The sequence below is a fragment of the Mya arenaria genome, chromosome 8 (genome assembly GCF_026914265.1).
Source record: "Mya arenaria isolate MELC-2E11 chromosome 8, ASM2691426v1".
Classification (NCBI taxonomy): domain Eukaryota; kingdom Metazoa; phylum Mollusca; class Bivalvia; order Myida; family Myidae; genus Mya; species Mya arenaria.
Genome location: NC_069129.1, coordinates 32,361,491 through 32,380,726, shown reverse-complemented (window position 1 = coordinate 32,380,726; position 19,236 = coordinate 32,361,491). Strand labels below are relative to the sequence as shown.

Sequence of the window (19,236 nt, the reverse complement as noted above, 5' to 3'; positions counted from 1 at the left end):
CATGTACACACACTTGATGAACAAACACTTCATGTACACACACTTCATGAACACACACTTCATGCATGAACACACACTTGATGTACACACACTTCATGAACACACACTACATGTACACACACTTGATGAACACACACTTGATGAACACACACTTCATGTACACACACTTGATGAACACACACTCCATGTACACACAATTCATGAACACAAAATTCATGTACACACACTTGATGAACAAACACTTCATGTACACACACTTCATGAAAACACACTTCATGCAGGAACACACACTTGATGCATGAACACACACTCCATGCACGAAAACACACTTCATGCATGAACACACACTCCATGCATGAACACACACTCTATGAACACACACTTCATGTACACACAATTCAGGAACACACACTTCATGTACACAAAATTCATGAACACACACTTCATGCATGAACACACACTTCATGTACACACAATTTAGGAACATACATGTATGCTTTTTCAATATAACACAAAACAGGATTGTAAAACAAACTCATAACAGTAAAATTACTAACATCAGCACTCAGGACTATATCAATACATAAAAAACACTACATGTATAATGTTTTACAAAAAAGCACCGCAAGGAAACGCCAACATTTGTCTTTTGTTGTTGATTTTTTCATTTGAAAAGGGGCATAACTCAACAATTATAAAAGCCAGAGTCATGGGCCTTTATTGTCTCTGGCAATTGAGTCTAATTTGAATATCTAAAACAGGTTTTTAATTAAAGCCATGGTTGAAAAAAATGCATGCCGCAACCTCCAAATATGACACCTATGACAATAAGTCAACGTTGTTCTTTAAAAAGCTTCGAGTTGCAAATACGGACCTTAAAGTGAATGTCACAAAATGCAGCTACATTATATTTACAATTTTTATCCCATATGAAAACAAAATATATGCGATCAAAATCTTCATCCCAGAAAAAAATGTTCACTGCTGTTTACAGGAACATTTGATCAGTCAGTAGACCTGATTTAAGAGGCTAGATTCGAATGTTTTATATAGTTTGCATTGGTCTCAAGTTCTATTTGTCTTTATTGTGATAGTTAGCAGTAGCAAGGACACTTGCATTTGTATAGATCATGGACAGTTTAGCCTCACCCGAGATATTAATCATCATCTCATTCATTTTTTCCTCCTCAATCACCCTGCCACAATACCAGACTGCCGTTCTAGAACTCCATGTCTGCTTAGGATGCTGGAAAAAGTCATTACAACTGGGGTTGAGCTTGGACAAGTAGAAGGATGTTGATCTGACAGGACATCGATCAGGATTATCTGGCGTAGCGTACATCTTCAAGTTTTTCTTGTCAGAAACAAACACATGGTTGGAGAATGTATAGAACACACCATTTTGATCACTGTCTAGCGCAAGATGATTCTTTTTCAGCAACCTCCAAACCTTCAGTGGAAATTGACCCTTATACAGGTGGTAAGTGATGTCAAACCATACTTTCCGTAGTAAGGTGGTTGGATTTGTATCTGAGATTGCACCAGATTCATACATCCTCTCTAAATCTTCATCAGAAATCACAGAAGCGCTCTCAAAATCCTCAGATCTGTGTACTTCCACAGGTCTGCTGGCCATTATTCTTGCGAGTGTCATGTTTGATGAAAGGAATGCTTCATCCAGTGCAATGCTAACACTGACAGCCTTACTGTCTGTCTCAGAAGCCAGGTAGAGTGACAATGCTCGCCGCACTCTCTGTAGTTCATCTGGGCTGTATGCAGTTCCATCACGAGATCTGCCATACAGATAGAAAACAGTCAGCATGTTGTTGAGGTAGGCAGAGTCCCACTGCTCAAACTGTGTGTCACAAATACTCTCCTGGTCCAGGAAGTCTGAAATTAATTGACCAATCAATCAATTACTTATAGTGGTACTAGAGATATTGCTGTGTATACACACATAGAAATATGTTTTTTCCACAAGGAGCCATTTGTTTTTCATAAATTTCACATACACATTTTCATTATTGGTATATATGGAGTAAAACACTGATCATATAAGAATATAACCATTTGCTATTATCCATTAGCAGCATACATGTTCATGATAATATGTCAAAGGGAAATGGTCTTCTCTTGAAACATTTATTCTCTTTTGAAGAGTCCCATATGTTTGAGAATGTCTATCAGTCACAGTCATTGAAACTAGACTTTTGGATTAACAAGCCCGAATTCCTATACTATTGCTTGGCATCAAATTCACTATTCAGAATTCAGAATTAGAGCAAGCCCGGAAGACATTTTACCAGTGCAGGGCTTGTGGGCTTGTGTAAATTTTGACCACTGCAGTCATAAGATCAGGTATTGTCTGCATAATTACTTGAAATGGTTGTCCTAGGACCAAAAAACTTCAGTGGATGGTTGCCATTAAACATTAATTTGTAGGTTAATAGGTCAAAAGTCAAGGACAACTCTATAAGTAAAACTTTGTCCAAACAATGACTGAAAAATAGATATGACCTAGGACCACGAAAATTCCCTGTTAGGATGGGCATGACCAGTTGATGACCCATATTGATTTTGAGGTCAATAGATTAAAGGTTAACAGTCTTAGGAAAGGTTTGACCTAGACCCATGCCATTTTATGATAGTTTGTCCTTGTCCAGTAAATGTCCACTCTTGTTTTAAATGCAGTAGGATAAAGGTTATGGCAAAAATTCAGCAAATGACTTGAAAGGGCTTGACTTAGGACCATGAAACTTCACTTGCAGGTTGCTCTTGATATGTAGATGACCCTTATGTTGGAGGTTAGTAGGTCAAAAGTCAGGTCAATTATCTTAGCACAAAAACTCCAGAATGTTTTGACCTAGGACCATAACACATTAGTGGTAGGTTACCCTTGACCTATTAATTCTAAGGTCAGAAGGTCAAAGGTCATCATCAACAGTCTGAGAAGAACTTTGTTCACAAAAATAATTTGAAAACTGTTTGACATAGGACTATGAAACTTCAGTGATAGGTTCAAGTTGATCATTAGATCACATTTATATAACAGAGTGAGCACCAAAAGCTAGATTTCAATAGTGGCGTGGATTCCTTTACTTTAGGTTGAAATATACTACGATTTTACACAGAAACAAACATCTGTTCTATTCATTATATGTCTAACAAGGTAATTAAAGGTCAATTAATGTATTTTTTTAAAAGTACGCCATATTGTTTGCGCAAGAATAATGCAGACGCAACGTCTTTTTGGAAATTACATCATTGAAATTGTGTCCCTTCCCTGTGTGCCCTGATATTTGTTTTAGAACTTAACAGCAGGCAAATTTTTTTTAAAACAGTGAAAAATCTTCTTTATTCCCTAATTAATCTATATAAACCACTGAAAAGTATTTGATAAAATCTTATATTTGAGATTTATAGGGAAAGAGAATGTAATGCAAACCAGAAAATAAGAAATCTTTTGAAACATTAAAAGTGACCACCTCTTAATACTTGAGCAGCCCATCTCATCTGCTTTTGTGTGGCATCAGAGAAGAATCGTGGCTTCTTGGCTGATGGGGGACTCAGCATGTATGTCGGGTCCAGTGGACGTTTGCCTCTCTTCTCATCACTCAGCGATGCTGAGACCTAAAAGTTCACATACAGAACAGCTAACTTTCAATAAAGAATATCAATCAGTCCAATATTTTGAGTACTTCAGAGAGATTTTCAGAAAACCAAATTTCAATCAGTAAGAATTTCAAGTTTGATCAGTTATTTTGCAAATAGTTATCAATTTACAAACCTACTGCAGGCAAGGCAAAAGCAGTATCATGAGATTTTTTTTATAGTCTTTAAATAAAATTGCAAGAATAGTGACACAAACCTTTGGTGAACCACCACCATATAATAATTATGTATAAATAACCATAAATTTAAGTGAACTGAATGCTAGTAGTATGAGCAACTACCTCAAGATAGACAAATGTAATGTGAGCTACCTCTGACCAGGATTTGTCTGGTGAACCTCCTACTGACAGTGTTCCGCTACTAGAGGATGGAGATGACAAACCATCTGCAATTGAATAAGAAATTAGTAATTTGCACCTGATATTGTAACTTAATATCAAAGCAATACTAATAACTGTTAGCAACACTTCTATTTACCAATGCTTACAACTTGGAATAGTAATTGAAAAAGCTGAACATTATTATTATTATTATTAATTGTTCAATAAAAGCCTGTAATTGTACTGTTATGAGAAAGAAACAAAATATATGCTTGGTAAAATATGTACATTGTACATGACCAATTGTATGTAATACAAACATTCAACTCTCAGATTATGATCAATGACAAGTGGTAAATTTGAAAGTTTAAGCAAATATATTCAAATGCTGTTAAGGTTTGACATGAAGACTAAGTAGACCAATGCTATGACAATAGTGATAAAATGACATTTAATTTAAAAACAAACAAACAACAAGAGTATCGCTAGATGTGATGGATGCTCCCCAAATGCCCATTTTTATGATAAGGCAAAAATTGTAATACAGTGGCTGCAAGAAGGTTGCAGCATTACTACCGTATTATATCATGCATAGGACGCACTTTTTTACCCCCAATTCTCGTCTTAAAAAGTGCCTGCGTCCTTTCTATGCTATTAGAATTGCATCTGTTTTTTCCAAGTCCATTTCGGGTCGAAAATATTGGACCGGGGAAGAACGCGGTAATAGTAAGTATCTGTACTGCGTCACCGAAGAGAACAACTGACATAGGTAAAATCACGCAAGTTAACACACGCAGAAATATATTGAATGTTTTCTTTAAAATGATTTATTGAGAAATAAATTGAAAAAAAAATACGAGTGTTTACTTTTTTATAAAAGGGGCGCTACTCACAAAAACTCGATGTGAGTCAGCATTTTAACTGGATTGAGTTATAACGGCAACGGAAAATCGGGAAAGGAGGTTAATATCAATTAATCGTTGTTCATGATTTTAATGTTTCGATATTATACAAAACATTTTGTTGCATGTTACTGTTTTAAAAAAATAATAAAGGAATGTGCATAACGCAAAGTAGCATAATTGTCAATATCAAATCTTTTCAAATGTGCGAAGGTGTGAAAAACACCCGCTGTCTGTCATTAGAAAAATGGTTGTTTGTTCGCACTTTACCTGACGTGCCTTCCGCTGGCAAGACTAATTACCGACACGCATTAATTATGCCTACATGCTTTAATCCGCGCAGCGACAAGCCTTATCAAAACAATCCTCAGTTTTGACAATACAGTTTTGTTGCGATTGCAACGGTTGCAACGGTTGACTGTCATTCAGAAGGCATGTCGGGACTATTGCAACGGTTGCAACGGTTGACTCTCAGTCGGGACTATTACGGCATTTGTATAAGTCTTATAATATGCGTGAATGTTCTCAAAATGTCAAGACATATATCTTTGTTATGTACGCTAAATTACCAAAATACGACGATAATTATCGAAATACACAAGACAGTTATCGAAATATGCCTAATATACAATTTTTTGTTTGATTTTTACTTCAATATATGTTATAAATACTTTACCAACCTCAATTTTTCGGCTCCGATTTTAACATTTTTCCGCTGCGTCCTATCTTATATATTAAGGGGTTTTACCCGTTTTCTCAACTATTTTTTTGCCTGCGTCCTATCTATGCTAGCGTCCTATACATGATATAATACGGTATACACAAGTGGTATAAATTCATAACATGCAAAGATTTTGGCAGAATTGTGAATTAAAGTGGCAACTACATACAGATAACATCCCCAAAAAGAAACATATCAGTTACAATTTTTACTAATGAAATTTACCTATATTGATGCTACCCTGTTTCTGGCCATCAGGCAAATCTGTGCATTGGACATCTGAATGGCTGGATGTGGCTGGCAAACAGGAACTATTGTTGTTAACATCTAGGTCTAGGTTCGCGGCACGGGCTAATGTAGCATATTTACAAACAACTAAAAAGTTTGGCACAATTTAGTCAACATCTGTTATATGATTTAATGGTATTTTAAGTCTATTAAAATCACTCCACTATCGATAAAGCATTGCAATTTATGAAAAACTTGAGACAAAACATATAGTAGAAAGTAAACTATTTAGTACAATTCAAAAAAATAAATAAGTATCACCCAGGATCATTAAAACACCTGAAGTCAGACTTGTAAACAAGAACTACTCTCTATTGCACTTGAACAAGGTAATATCATAAGAGCTTTGTGGAACAAAAGCCAACAATTTGTTTCCACTCAAACGTGTGGCATAACTCTACAATTGTTATAGTAAGAGTTATGGGCCTTGATATGCATGGGTGTATTGTCTTGGCAGCTGGTGTACCAAGTTTGTGCGTGACATGTCCTCATTCTATAGTGGTCACTTCTGCCAAATAATTTTGGACAGAAACGGGACTGACTTACAGACCACAGAAAGTTTGCTGTGAACTTGACCTTGAAGGAAGGGACATGGCTAGGTCTTGTGCGAGTACACATCCTCATTGTGTGGTGTTCACTTCTTCCCAATAATTTTAAAATCGGACCATGAATGAGAATGATATGGACAGAACAATAATGGGATGGACCAGCTGACGGACGGATGTAACAATGCCCATGATTCCTAAATAGCCCCCCACTTTACCTTGTGAAGGGAGGGTATAATACCAAACATTCTATCCTGACCTGGTGAGCTGCACTCCCCACTGCAAGCCACACTGCTACCCTTGGTGACCATGTCCTGTCTCCTCTCCTCCAACCTCAGTAAATAGTGTACAAAGTCTGGGTCTGACATCTCGCCATACCCCGTCTTCCTCTTGATTTCCAGCCATTGGTCAATGATCTCTCCTGGAGTAGTTTTGTTTAACATAAATTGCATTGTAAATGTTCATTATCATAAATTCTTCATTGTTTTGATCGAAGTTTTACTTGTCAATGGTTACAGTCCCTAATTTTTTCTGCCAGCTTTTTGGCACCAAAAAATAATGTTTACAATAAAAAAAAAAAAAAAATGATTTAATATTGTTCATTCAACATATAAATGCCATTATTCAGTGAAAATTTACAAACTAGTATGAATAGGAATAATATTGACAGTGTTCTGCGAGAAACAAAACAATTTCAACAAAAAAAGGACCAAACAATTTTACCTTTGACTCAAAATACTGGATGTTTTTTCATCTTTTTTGTGCATAGCATTTCAGATATTGTTGATTCTAATTCTAATTGTCAAAGTTCAAAAAGAGTTCTATAACGCAATGACAGTTATGGCCAAATTTTGTCCCTGGTCCACCTTTTCTAAAAATGGCCCAATGGACTGATGGGCCATACTTCCAAATATTTTAACTTAACTAAACTCCTAATGGTAGAATTTTTTTAATATGGCTTGATAATACATGAAGTAAAGGGTTAAAGTTATTCAAAACTAGTGCATATTTCTGTGTAAACAGAAATGCTATTTTGTTATGAAATTAAACTGATTACATGTATCATTACCTTTCAATATGATGAACTTGGACTTGATGTACTTCTTGCCAGTACTTGGACATTCAGCAGTACTGGCAATTCTTCTACATTCTGCTTCACTGTTCCACTCTTTATTGTCCTTTGTGGGTGTAACAATACTTCTCACTTGGTCTTGGAATGCATTTGTTTCGCGTAAATTATGACTTTCTGTCAGTACCTCATGGGAAATGCTTAATCCATTACTCTCACAAGAAGTTTTAGTAGAAGACAATCCAGGTATTTCATTGTTCAGTGACGGCTCGGACGTTGACGATTTAAAACTGCCATCGATCTGAAAGGTAGGCGTTGGATCCATGTTTGATTCCTCAAACTGCTTTCTCCCATTTGCAGTGTAGTAGCTTTCAATCAATTGACTTTTCCTTTTGAAACTTGATGCAGTTCCTTGCATCGTTGACAAATAAGAACTATAATCCTCCAAGTCAGAACTTCCATAGGAGTGACTTGACTCATTATATTCATTTGCATCTTCTTGCGAGTTTGATTCAGCATTCTTTTCTTCATTCATTTCAAAACCTGAAGTTTCATTATCAGGTTTTTGGTTCATGGACGATATAAGAATTGCATTACTGACTTGTTCGGAAACAGCTGGCTTGTTGCTTTCAATAGATACTAAATAGCCATCTTTTGTTAATTGTTCTGATGTTTGACCTGAATCGCTTTTTGCTTTGGGAGGCGAAGCAACAATTTTAGCCTTTGTTTGCCCTTGAGTTGCTTTTTTAGATAGCACAATCCTAGCTGGAAAATCTAAAAAAGGTACTGGGGATCTTATTGGCAAACACATTGTTTTACTTTCTGTCCTATCATTTGTCTCTGAATCTTTGCTGTCACCATTCTGAATTGCATCTTTATCTTTGCCAACATATTCAAGCAAACTTTTGTCTTTCAACAATATTTTCTCAGACGATTGTCCATGCTTTGATAATTCTTTCTTCTTCTTCTTTAAAGGCATCAAACAACTGTCCATTGAACTCAGAGCAGTAAGGGTTGAGTCATTCCTGCTACTGATTGCAGAAGAATAAACACTATTATTTACATTTTTGGCTTCCGACACTTTGATATCAAATGTTGTGGGTGTCTCAAGTTTTATTGGCTTTGAAATTTGATCTTGAAAAGCAACAGTTATGTTTTCAAATGAAGGCTTTATACTATTCTTTGCAACCATAACAGGGACTTGAGACGTATACACAGGACTTTGGACTGACATTGCATTCACTGTTGTAGACGCAAGACTGTTTGCTTTGGAGAATGGATGATAACTTTTTGAAGGAGGGATTCTAGAAGTGGACACATCGATAGAACCAGCAAATAGGGACACTGGTACTGTTCCTTTCACCAGTGGAATGACAGAGGCAGACACTGTAGGTTCATTTTCAAGAATTTTATTGTACTTCACTATCTTTGCTGTCGTCTTGCCAGTTTGATCAGAAGATTCAAGTTTTATAGGTTGTGATACCTTAGTTACAGCCATTGGTGCCAGTAAGGTTGAATGCTGAGCTTTACCGTAAGCCATCGGGCATTGTACCATAACTTGCTTTCCTGTTGTAGGATTGATAAACCTAATTACTGTTCTAGGAACCATTATTGGCTCACCTGTACAAGGTAATAAAGCTGGAATAGGTCTTTGAACAGTCTGACCGCTGCCTTCTGATGTGCAGATCGATCTTAAACCCAGAGTTCCTTGGGAAGCAATCGAAGCTTGGCTTGTCTGTTGCCATTGATTCGTCCCTAATGTATTTTGTCTTTCGCTAACAACTTCAATGTGAGAAATCCTTGGCTGTGCTGATGAACCTGATGACAATTTTACAATGTCATTTTGTTTTAAATCTGTTCCTCCACCTTTGCTTGCCATTGCTGTCAATGCTTGATAGTTTGATTTTGGCATTGTTACCAGTGACAAGTTTGCTGAAGACATTACTTGTGGCCCAGTTAGCTTTGCAGAGGACATCAATGGCCCATTTTTCGAAAGTTTGGAAGCTGCACTTGCTTGTGCTGGTGAGGCATACAGCAAATAAGGCTGGTTTGAACTAAACATTACCTGAGAAAAGGCCAGGGGATGTCTCACCATAGCTGATGATGCTGGGCTAGATATTTTTGCTTCTTGTATGACTGACTGACTGTCAGTAACTTTTTGTATTCTTACAGGAGCTTGTAGTCCTTGCGCTCCTGATCTACCAGGAGCTATCAAAGATGTATGGCTTTGCTTGGGTTGAGTGACTGCAATTATAAACTGTTGTCCATTCCCTTTTGGAACTACGCCTGGTACAGTCATGTATTTCAGATTGCTTTGGACTTCAATGGCAGCTGAACTTGGACCTTGCTTTTCAGTATTTGCAAGAAATGGTTTATACTTAGTTGCAAACTTGCTTGATTTTGTATTTTTCACTGATCCAAAAATTTTGGATCCAACTGGAGCCTTCATATTCCCAACATTTATAACACTGTCTGTTCTAACGTTTTGAATGACATCTTTGTCCCTATCTTTATGAATTTTCATTTGACTTATGGATGCAGCGCTCTTCTTATGTATATCTCCACCTTTCAACTTTCTGTCAAAGTCTTCTTCATTTTGTAAAGAAGGTATTTCACCATCTGACTGACTGTTTTTGATTACTAAGTGTTCATTTGAATCCTGCCTTCTGTTTGCTTGCTTCAACTTTTCCAGAAGAACCATCTTTCTCCCTCTACACATATGAGGCCAGCACTTAAGTAGGGATTCTGTAACACAATTGTCTTGCAGATCATCATCATGGTCAAGATCAAACTTTGAGTACCAAATATCCCTGTTCTTCTGAGATTCTTCAATCACGTTTATCTTGGTTTTGTTTAACTCCATTTCTTTCTCTAACAATTCAATTTTCCTTTTGTAAAGTGTATTCAAGAGGTCGTTTCTCTTTTCTACAATTTTAAACTTTAATTTTGCAGCTGTCTCATTTGTGATTTTATCATTTGTAGAATGAGAAAAATGTGGACCTTTTTTCCCCAGCTCTTCAGAATTAGAAAATTCATACTCATTGCCATTGTCAGTCAATACATTTGCCCTTCTTTTGTGATGATCCAATTGAAAAGATTCAGATATTTTTGAGTTTGCTTCTACATCGGTTTCAGACTTGCATTTGAATTGATAATTTTCCTCCTCTCCAATTGCATTTGCCTCTTTTGCATTTTCTTGTTTAAGAGGTGTACTTTTCAGACAATGATCCGAATTAGACATTGTTAACATCTTGCCCTGAAATGGTAATCTTAATCCAGGAGACTTTCCATTGTGACTTGCGCCCATATTTCCATCATCACATTGCTCTAAATATTCACCTCTCTTGTCAATTCTCAACATACCTGCTTCATTATTTGTTTCAATTTCAGCAGTGGTGGGAATTCTTTTCACAGTGTATGATTCACACAAATAATCAAATGGCTGAAATACATTGTAGCATTTCCTTTCTTTCTTTTTCTTAGGGTATCTCAATACTAATTTTGCTGTATTTCCTTGACTATCTTTACCATTTAAATCATCTGATCTACATGATGGCAAGTTCTTCTCTGGAGTTTCATCAATATTTAAAGGTATAATGTTTTTCAAGGAGTCATTTATTGCTGATACAGATAATGGGCCAAGATCTATCTTTTCTGGTGATTCTACTGTCCTATTAACCTCACCAACATCAATTTCCTTGATAGACTTCCTTGCTAGCAACTTCTTATCTCTTTCATCAGACTTTATTTCTCTAATAACAGATAGTTGCTCATAAAGCTCTTTTCTTCCCTGTTTCTCAAGCTTTGTTGGGTATGTTCTTTTATTTCTCCAAGCATTGTTGTTAGAATCATCTGAAAATCCAGCATCGCCGACATAATTACCAGTTCCTTCGGAATTGTCACTTGAACTTTCTTTATCTTCGTCAATAATCAACTGGTCATCATCACTGGAGTAACAGTCTGTACTGCTTTCATCTTGCAGTTGTACAATATCTATGTTCAAGATTTTATTGTGTTTTCGATCATGTTGAACACTGTTGTTATTCACATCAGTTAGATGGTCACTAATTTCAGCCTCTGTGTTATTGTTGGTATTGAGAAACATTCGATTAGATTTCATCATTTGCCTCTGCAGTAGCTTTAATCTCTCTACCTGCATCCAATTTTTTGGCATGGACAGTGGCAAACTTGTATTCTTATCAACAGCAACAGACTGCTGATGAATATTGCAATCATCATTATTCAATTCTTCGTATTCTTTTTCACCTTCACAATCAGCATTGCCTTTAATGTCATCCATTTCTACATCCCGATCTTCATTAATATCATCTCTGGACTCTTTCACAATATTCATCCCATCATCAAATACATTTTCCACATCAATTTCAACATTTTCTTCATCAGTGTCCATAACATAATCTTCATTTTCTTCTAGTTCTTCATCTTCAGCATCCTTCTTGCTTGGGTTGAACAAAATTCTGCTATCTGACTGTTTTTCCTGCTCCATTTTCTGTCAACACATGTACCTGAAAATATCCCAAATATCGTTTTTCAAGATTAGGTTATTTTAACCTCAACAACCACACCACCAAGACTATGACAATACCTTAACTCCTTTTCTCTCTAAAAAAACAGCCTAACAACATTATTAATGACTTTAAGTTTGTGAACATATATATGAAAATAATGCAAACTTATTGATAACATTTGGATATTGAAGATTTTTTATAAGTTAATAATGGAATTATTGAAGTAAGCAGTACTAACAGGAGCTTCGGATTATTAGAAATAAAAATTTATCAAAATTATGATACAGTTGAAACTTGTTATGTTGACTTTGTTGGGACCTAAGAAAAAAGTCTAGATAACGAACAATCGACACATCCAAATTACAACAAGAGGGCCCTGAAGGCCCTGTATCGCTCACCTGTTCCAATTTAAGTGTGAAATAAGTGTTTCAGTTTCAAACTTGACATAAACTTCATAAACACAAACATTTTGACATAGTTTCATGGTGATCAAAGAGAGAATGTAACCTCTACAGTGTTTACAAAGTTTTTCTACGATTTGACCTAGTGGCCTGGTTTTTGACCTCTGATTACCCAGTTTCAAACTCTACCTAAACAGCATCAAGAATAACATTCTGATCAAGTTTCATGAACATATGGTCATAAATGTGGCCTCTAGAGTGTTAACATGCTTTTCCTATTATTTGACCTGGTGACCTAGTTTTTGACTGCACATGACCCAGAACTTGGCCTAGAGCTAATCAATATAAACATTCTGACTAAGTTTCATGAACATACAGTCATAAATGTGACCTGTAGAGTGCTAACAAACTTTTCCTATGATTTGACCTAATGACATAGTTTTTTACCACACATATACTGGATTCGAAGTTGACTTAGAGATTATTAATATAAACATTCTGACCAACTTTCATGAGGATACAGTTATAGATGTGACCTCTATGGTGTTAACAAGCTTTTTCTCAATTTGACCTGGTGACCTAGTTTTTGACCGCACTTGACCCAGATCTGAACTTGGCCTAGAGCTAATCAATATAAACATTCTGACTAAGTTTCATGTGTGACCTCTAGAGTGCTAACAAGCTTTTCCTTAAATTTGACCTGGTGACTTAGTTTTTTACTGCACATGACCAAGATTCTAACTTGGCCTAGAGCTAAACAATATATACATTCTGACTAAGTTTCATGAACATACAGTAACAAATGTGACCTCTAAAGTGCTAACAAGCTTTTCCTATGATTTGACCTAGTGACCTTGTTTTTGACCGCACATGACCCGGATTTAAACTTGACTTTAAGATTATTAATATAAACATTCTGACCAACTTTCGTGAAGATACAGTCATAAATGTGACATCTAGATTGTGAACAAGCTTATCCTTCAATTTAACCTGGTGACCTAGTTTTTGACCGCACATGACCCAGATTCGAACTTGCCCTGGAGATTATTTATATTAATATAAACATTCTGACCAACTTTCATGAAGATACAGTCATAAATGTGACCTCTAGAGTGTTAACAAGCTTTTGCTTCAATTTAACCTGGTGGCCTAGTTTTTGACCGCACATGACCCAGATTCAAACTTGACTTAGAGATTATTAATATTAACATTCTGACTAAGTTTCATGAACATACAGTCATAAATGTGACCTCTAAAGTGCTAACAAGCTTTTCCTGTGATTTGACCTGGTAACCTAGTTTTTGACCACACATGACCCAGATTTAAACTTGACTTATAGATTATTAATATAAACATTCTGACCAACTTTCATGAAGATACAGTCATAAATGTGACCTCTAGAGTGTTAACAAGCTTTTCCTTCAATTTGACCTGGTGACCTAGTTTTTGACCACACTAGACCCAGATTGGAACTCGACCTAGAGATTATTAATATTAACATTCTGACCAAGTGTCCTGAAGATACAGTCATAAATGTGACTTCAATAGTGTTAACAAGCTTTTCCTTTAACCCATTTCATTCGGGATACACCTTTTGGTGTAGTTACCCTTTACATTCGGGATCCACCAAAAGGCGTAGTTTTTAACGTACTCAACTTCAAGTTCATTTACTTTCACTTTCGATTAATTGTTTCCGGTTTAAACGTATTCCGGTATTAGCGGAAGTTATGCGCAGCAAGATGCGCAGAAAATTATAATGCGGAAGTGATCGAAAAAATTAGAAATTGACTTAAATTAAAGCTGTTTTTTTACGATTTCGTTGCGATTTGCGGGTGGAAATGAATAGGACTTTAGACTTGAGTGATGGTAGTGACATAGAAGTTGATAGTGATGCAGATGATGTGAACTTGTTAGGTACAAACCTGGAAGACGTCGATAGAGATCGTAACAACAACGAAACATTGAATGATGACATTTGGTTGAGGTTTTTTGATGACGATCAAGACTACCAGGATGATTTCGAGGGGTTTCAAAATGATTGGGTGACGGAGATGTTCAGCCCAAGGTTGCCCAACGGGTATACTAAGCGTGGTGGTCCAGCAGAACTTCACCCTGAGGAAGCCAGGCCAGCACACTACTTTGACTTGTTATGGGGCCAAGATTTCTGGGACATATTGGTTGAGGAAACTAACCGCTACGCTGACCAACAGCGAGCTGAAAATCCCCCATCCAGGTTTGCACCAAAGTGGACTCCAGTTGACAAACCCACCATGAAGGCATTTGTTGGCTTGACATTTGTAATGGGCATCCTCAGGCTGCCAGCAAGGAATGACTTCTGGCGAACCAGCAAGAGGATGTTTACAACCTCTTTCAACAGCATCATGCCGAGGGATCGCTTCAACCTCATCTGGCACTACCTTCACCTGACGGACAACCAGCAACCACAAGAAACTCCTGACAAATTGCGAAAGATAAGACCTATGATGACCTACCTAAACGACAAATTCATGAATGCATACACACCCTATGGAAATGTGACAGTTGATGAGAGTATGGTCAAGTTCAAGGGACGTTTGGGGTTTCGCCAGTACCTTCCGTCAAAGCCAATCAAGTGGGGAATTAAACTTTGGGCCCTGGCAGAGAGTACCACTGGCTACCTCCACAGATTCCAGATATACACAGGGAGAGAAGAAGGAGTGCAGGGGAAAGGGCTCTCCCACAGAGTAGTTCATGAACTCACAAACCATCTTAGGTTTTCTAATGTACGTGTTTTCATGGACAACTTCTACTCAAGTCCCGACTTGTTTACTTCACTATTGAATGTTGGAATTTATGCATGTGGGACGGTACGTTCAAATCGGAAAGGTCTGCCTCCACAACTCCTCCCCAAGATTGTCAAACTTCCCAAGCACGAGTTCAAAGTGGCCCAGAAGGATGATGTTATGGCTTGCTGCTGGCAGGACACCAAGCCAGTGATGGTGCTCTCTTCATTCCATGATCCAGATGCTGTTGGGACCGTCAATCGAAGATCGGGGAATTCACAACAGCAGCGTGTGCGGGTTCCAAAGGCCATCGAGGACTACCAGCGACACATGAAAGGGGTGGATCTGTTTGATCAGATGGTGGGATACTACATGCCCAACCATCGATCACGGAAGTGGTGGCGGCGTCTGTTTCACCACATGCAGATGTCTGCTGCACATAACGCCTACATCATTGCACGTGATAGCAATCCTGAAGTCATTCAGCGGGAATGGCCTCAGTTCCAGGATTTCGTGGAAGACCTTGCCGAGGACTTGATAGGAAATTATAAGGCTTCTCGTGCAGCCCCATTGACGAACATTGAAAACTTGCCACCTGTTCCACGGGAGCAACATGAAATAAAATCAAAACTGTTTGAAAAGAAAAAGTCCTGCATGGAATGTCGCTCAAGGGCAGCCGTCGGTGTCCGCGTGCGAGCTACACAGAGCGGATGCTCAACATGTAATCAGTGTTCGAAATTCGCGGTAGCCCGATAGTCCGAGGCTACCAAATTTCAGCTGGGGCTACCGATTTTCCACAGAAACTAGCCCGACCGGGCTACCGTTTTTTCCTTATGTGAGTTAAAAAAGACCATGCCAATTAAATGCGTAACACATGGTTTTTTATTTTTTGCCATGCCTTATTATTTAAGAATGCGTCCTTTAAGGCGACTGGAGCGACTAAATCGGAAAGGTCTGCTGAATGTTTGTTTATTTAATCAATGAATATAAACACATGTAAAAATTAATAATGCCTGAAGTGACAAGTAATTATCGATCAGTTTTTAACCAGTAACTGTGTCTGTTAGCAGCAGTCAAACTCTATGACGTCAATAACTCCGCTCATTATGTAAATTAACGGATGACATCGGCAGTTTTCGACAACTACGATGGCTATGAAAATCAACAATGCCAAAAAAGAAATATCAACATTGATATTTTATTTATTTCGTTTAAATATATTTTATTTATTAGCTAAAATAAAAAGAAAGATATTTAAGTTTGTAATGCGAACAGAAAATAATCATTCTACAAGCATCGTCTTAAATGCGCAGGAAACAGGTGCCCGTTTACTTCCTGACAAATTTAATCAAAGTGAAAGGAGAATTGTCTGATATAGTTAAATCGTTGTCAGTGTACAGTACAGTAAGGTTCTATTTTATACCTTTGAATTGCTTTGCCATATATTTTAAAGAACAATTATAGTAATATCGGCAATATAAACATCGATTTATTTTTGTTGTTTCTTCTGAAACTTGATAGTGAAACTGAAAGTTGAAAAGAGAAAAATGTCATTTGGCGCGAATACAAAACCACTGCAATCACCCGGCACTGCGGGGCCACCGGGAAGTTAAAAACACGGCCCATTTCCCCGGCTATCCCCGGTATAACCCCGGACCTGGGCGGGGGGGGGGGGCGTGGTTACAATTGACTGGTGCATTAGTAATGCTACGTTTACACTATGTTCCCGGTGGCCACGACAGCCCCGTTTTCCCGAAACGTGTTGCGCCATGGGATTTTGGCCATTTTTGTCTCCATAAACAAGTTTTGTTAGGTTGTGCTAAGTTTCCTCACGTTTAATCATGGTAACCGTGACAAGCCGTAGGGGCGAAAAAGTGGTTCGTCCAAGGCGCACTTAGGTCTGGGCGCGGTCTACCAGGGATGCATGTACGTTGCGTCCCGGTCTGATACGTTCTGATAGGATCCCTCACGTTGTTCACGTCTTGATCAAGGTCTGATGCGTTTTCCACGTTTTGTCAAGGCCTCCTATGCATCGAACGCGAACACCGCAGAGCTTTGGATTACGTTTGTGTCCACGGTATAAAGAAAATCCCACAGGCAACAGCAATTACTGTATCAGAATACTTCGTCAAGTAAACATGAATTCCCAAGATGAAGACGATTTTGTGTTTCCACCGCAAATGAAACGTAACGAAACGGCTATCGTCCACCTTAGCTTGCCGTGAAAACCGTGACAAAACGAAGCACGACGTAACAAAACTAGAAAGGAACTTCAGATGCCGGGGATTACATATGATTCCCGCCCCCCTACGGATGATTTATAAGTTGTGTAACGGCCTATTACGTACTGTCACGTGTCATTGCGTTTACCCCGTTTTACTACGACCTACTACGTTTCTCATCCACACCGTGGCAGCCGTGGCAATTTTTTTGACAGTTTAAAATTCTGGCCCGGCATGCACGGCAATAACGGTCTGTCACGTTTGCATATCCTGTTCCCCCGCGCTGTCTCATGTTTATCCCGTTTTCTCCACGGTTGTCTGAAACGGGGCTGCCGTGGCCACCGGGAACATAGTGTAAACGTAGCATTACTGAACTTTTGATGACTACACTATTATATGTATGACTATAATTTATTATTGACGCATTGTTCAGATTGGGGAACATTTATTGAAACTGTATGAGTGTGCTTGATTAGATGATCAGAATCGTTGTGGAATCATATTCAAACTTCCAAAAATTATTCCGATCAAGTGATACTTTATAGCGTTTAAGTTTGGGCTAGTGAAATTGGTTTCGGGCTAGTAAAATTTCCTATCTGGTAGCCCGAATGGGCTAGTAGATTCAAATCCGAATTTCGTACACTGTGTAATGTGCCTGTGTATAAGGACTGTGTGGCGAGACATGTTCAGCGTGTGTAATAGTGCTGTAAATATTCATGTGGAAAACTGATTTAGTTAGTGTTTTATAGAAATGTTTGTACATATTGGTTTATTTCTATAAAAGTCTAAGTTTTCCTTTTTTAATTTTTTTAAAATATTTTTGAGATGATCTAACTTTACTTTGCATAAATCATGAAAAATACTATGTTCATAGACAATTAAATACATTCAATTGACTAAATTTTACCCCAATATTTTTTTATTATTTTGTCAAATTCAGAAGAACAAAAAAAATCCGACACAGTTGATATAAATTGTCATAACTTTTGTTGTATTTTAAATATTTTCATAATTTTTTCTGCATAATGAAAATAAATGAATTTAAAATATTTTCCTCATTCATACATGTGCCTTTTATGTTGTAATTATGTGTGATATTTTGCTTTGAAATATTTATTTATTTATTTTTTTTCATCCATTGTCACATGTTCAACTTCCAATTACTTCATTATTTAAAATAACTTGCAAATAAAATTTACATAAACCTGTGCAGATTTTTATTTCCTTTCTAAAAATGTATACTTTATTGGGTATTTTACCAATAATAAAGATTTTATCAGTGTTTATACAACACATGGGTCATAAACTGCCAGATGGCTTATCAGTTATTGGAAAATGCCCAGATATTCAAGGTATCATATCTAACTGGGTCTCAGAATGAAATGGGTTAAATTGACCTGGTGACCTTGTTTTTAATCCCAGATGACCCAATATCGAACTTGTCCATGATTTTATTGAGGGTAATATTCTGACCAAGTTTCATTAAGATTGTGCCCAAATTGTGACCTCTAGAGTGTTAACAGTCAAATTGTTGCAACGGACGACGGTCACAGGGCAATCACAATAGCTCACCTTGAGCACTTCATGCTCAGGTGAGCTAAAAATCTGTGATCAAATTTTTAGTCAGCAGTCTTATATAACTGGTGTTCATGGATTTTCGCCAAAATTGGCTCGTTCCAAGACAAAAAAATAATAAAAAAAATGTCAAAACGTTCAATCTGTGAGAGGGCAGCTTTAAACATTTATTAAACTCATATCATCCAGTGTCATTTTAAAAGAGTTTAACTCTCTTTAAAATAAATTAC

The 19,236-nt window shown here is 37.3% G+C and overlaps 2 protein-coding genes across 2 annotated transcripts; one reads left to right on the top strand and one right to left on the bottom strand.

Moving 5' to 3' along the window:
• Window positions 1–507: 507 nt before the first annotated feature.
• Window positions 508–11,873, bottom strand: LOC128244141 (uncharacterized). Its single transcript, XM_052962156.1, has 6 exons — window positions 7,518–11,873; window positions 6,708–6,869; window positions 5,841–5,966; window positions 3,984–4,057; window positions 3,486–3,630; window positions 508–1,890 (listed from the first exon to the last, which is right to left on the bottom strand). Exons 1-6 carry the CDS (start codon window positions 11,869–11,871, stop codon window positions 1,073–1,075), a joined length of 5,679 nt encoding a protein of 1,892 aa, XP_052818116.1. The 5' UTR covers window positions 11,872–11,873; the 3' UTR covers window positions 508–1,072.
• A 2,412-nt stretch (window positions 11,874–14,285) lies between these two features.
• Window positions 14,286–15,965, top strand: LOC128244140 (piggyBac transposable element-derived protein 4-like). The gene has a single exon (XM_052962155.1). The coding sequence runs from the start codon at window positions 14,286–14,288 to the stop codon at window positions 15,963–15,965; it is 1,680 nt and encodes a 559-aa protein (XP_052818115.1).
• The last annotated feature ends 3,271 nt before the right edge of the window (window positions 15,966–19,236 follow it).

Coding starts and splice junctions, on each gene's coding strand:
- LOC128244141 (XM_052962156.1), bottom strand. CDS start 11,871: ATGAATATTGTGAAAGAGTCCAGAGATGATATTAATGAAGATCGGGAT. Junction 5,967..6,707: donor TGGGGAGTGCAGCTCACCAG/GTCAGGATAGAA, acceptor ATGCTACATTAG/CCCGTGCCGCGAACCTAGAC. Junction 1,891..3,485: donor GGCTGCTCAAGTATTAAGAG/GTGGTCACTTTT, acceptor AATTAATTTCAG/ACTTCCTGGACCAGGAGAGT.
- LOC128244140 (XM_052962155.1), top strand. CDS start 14,286: ATGAATAGGACTTTAGACTTGAGTGATGGTAGTGACATAGAAGTTGAT.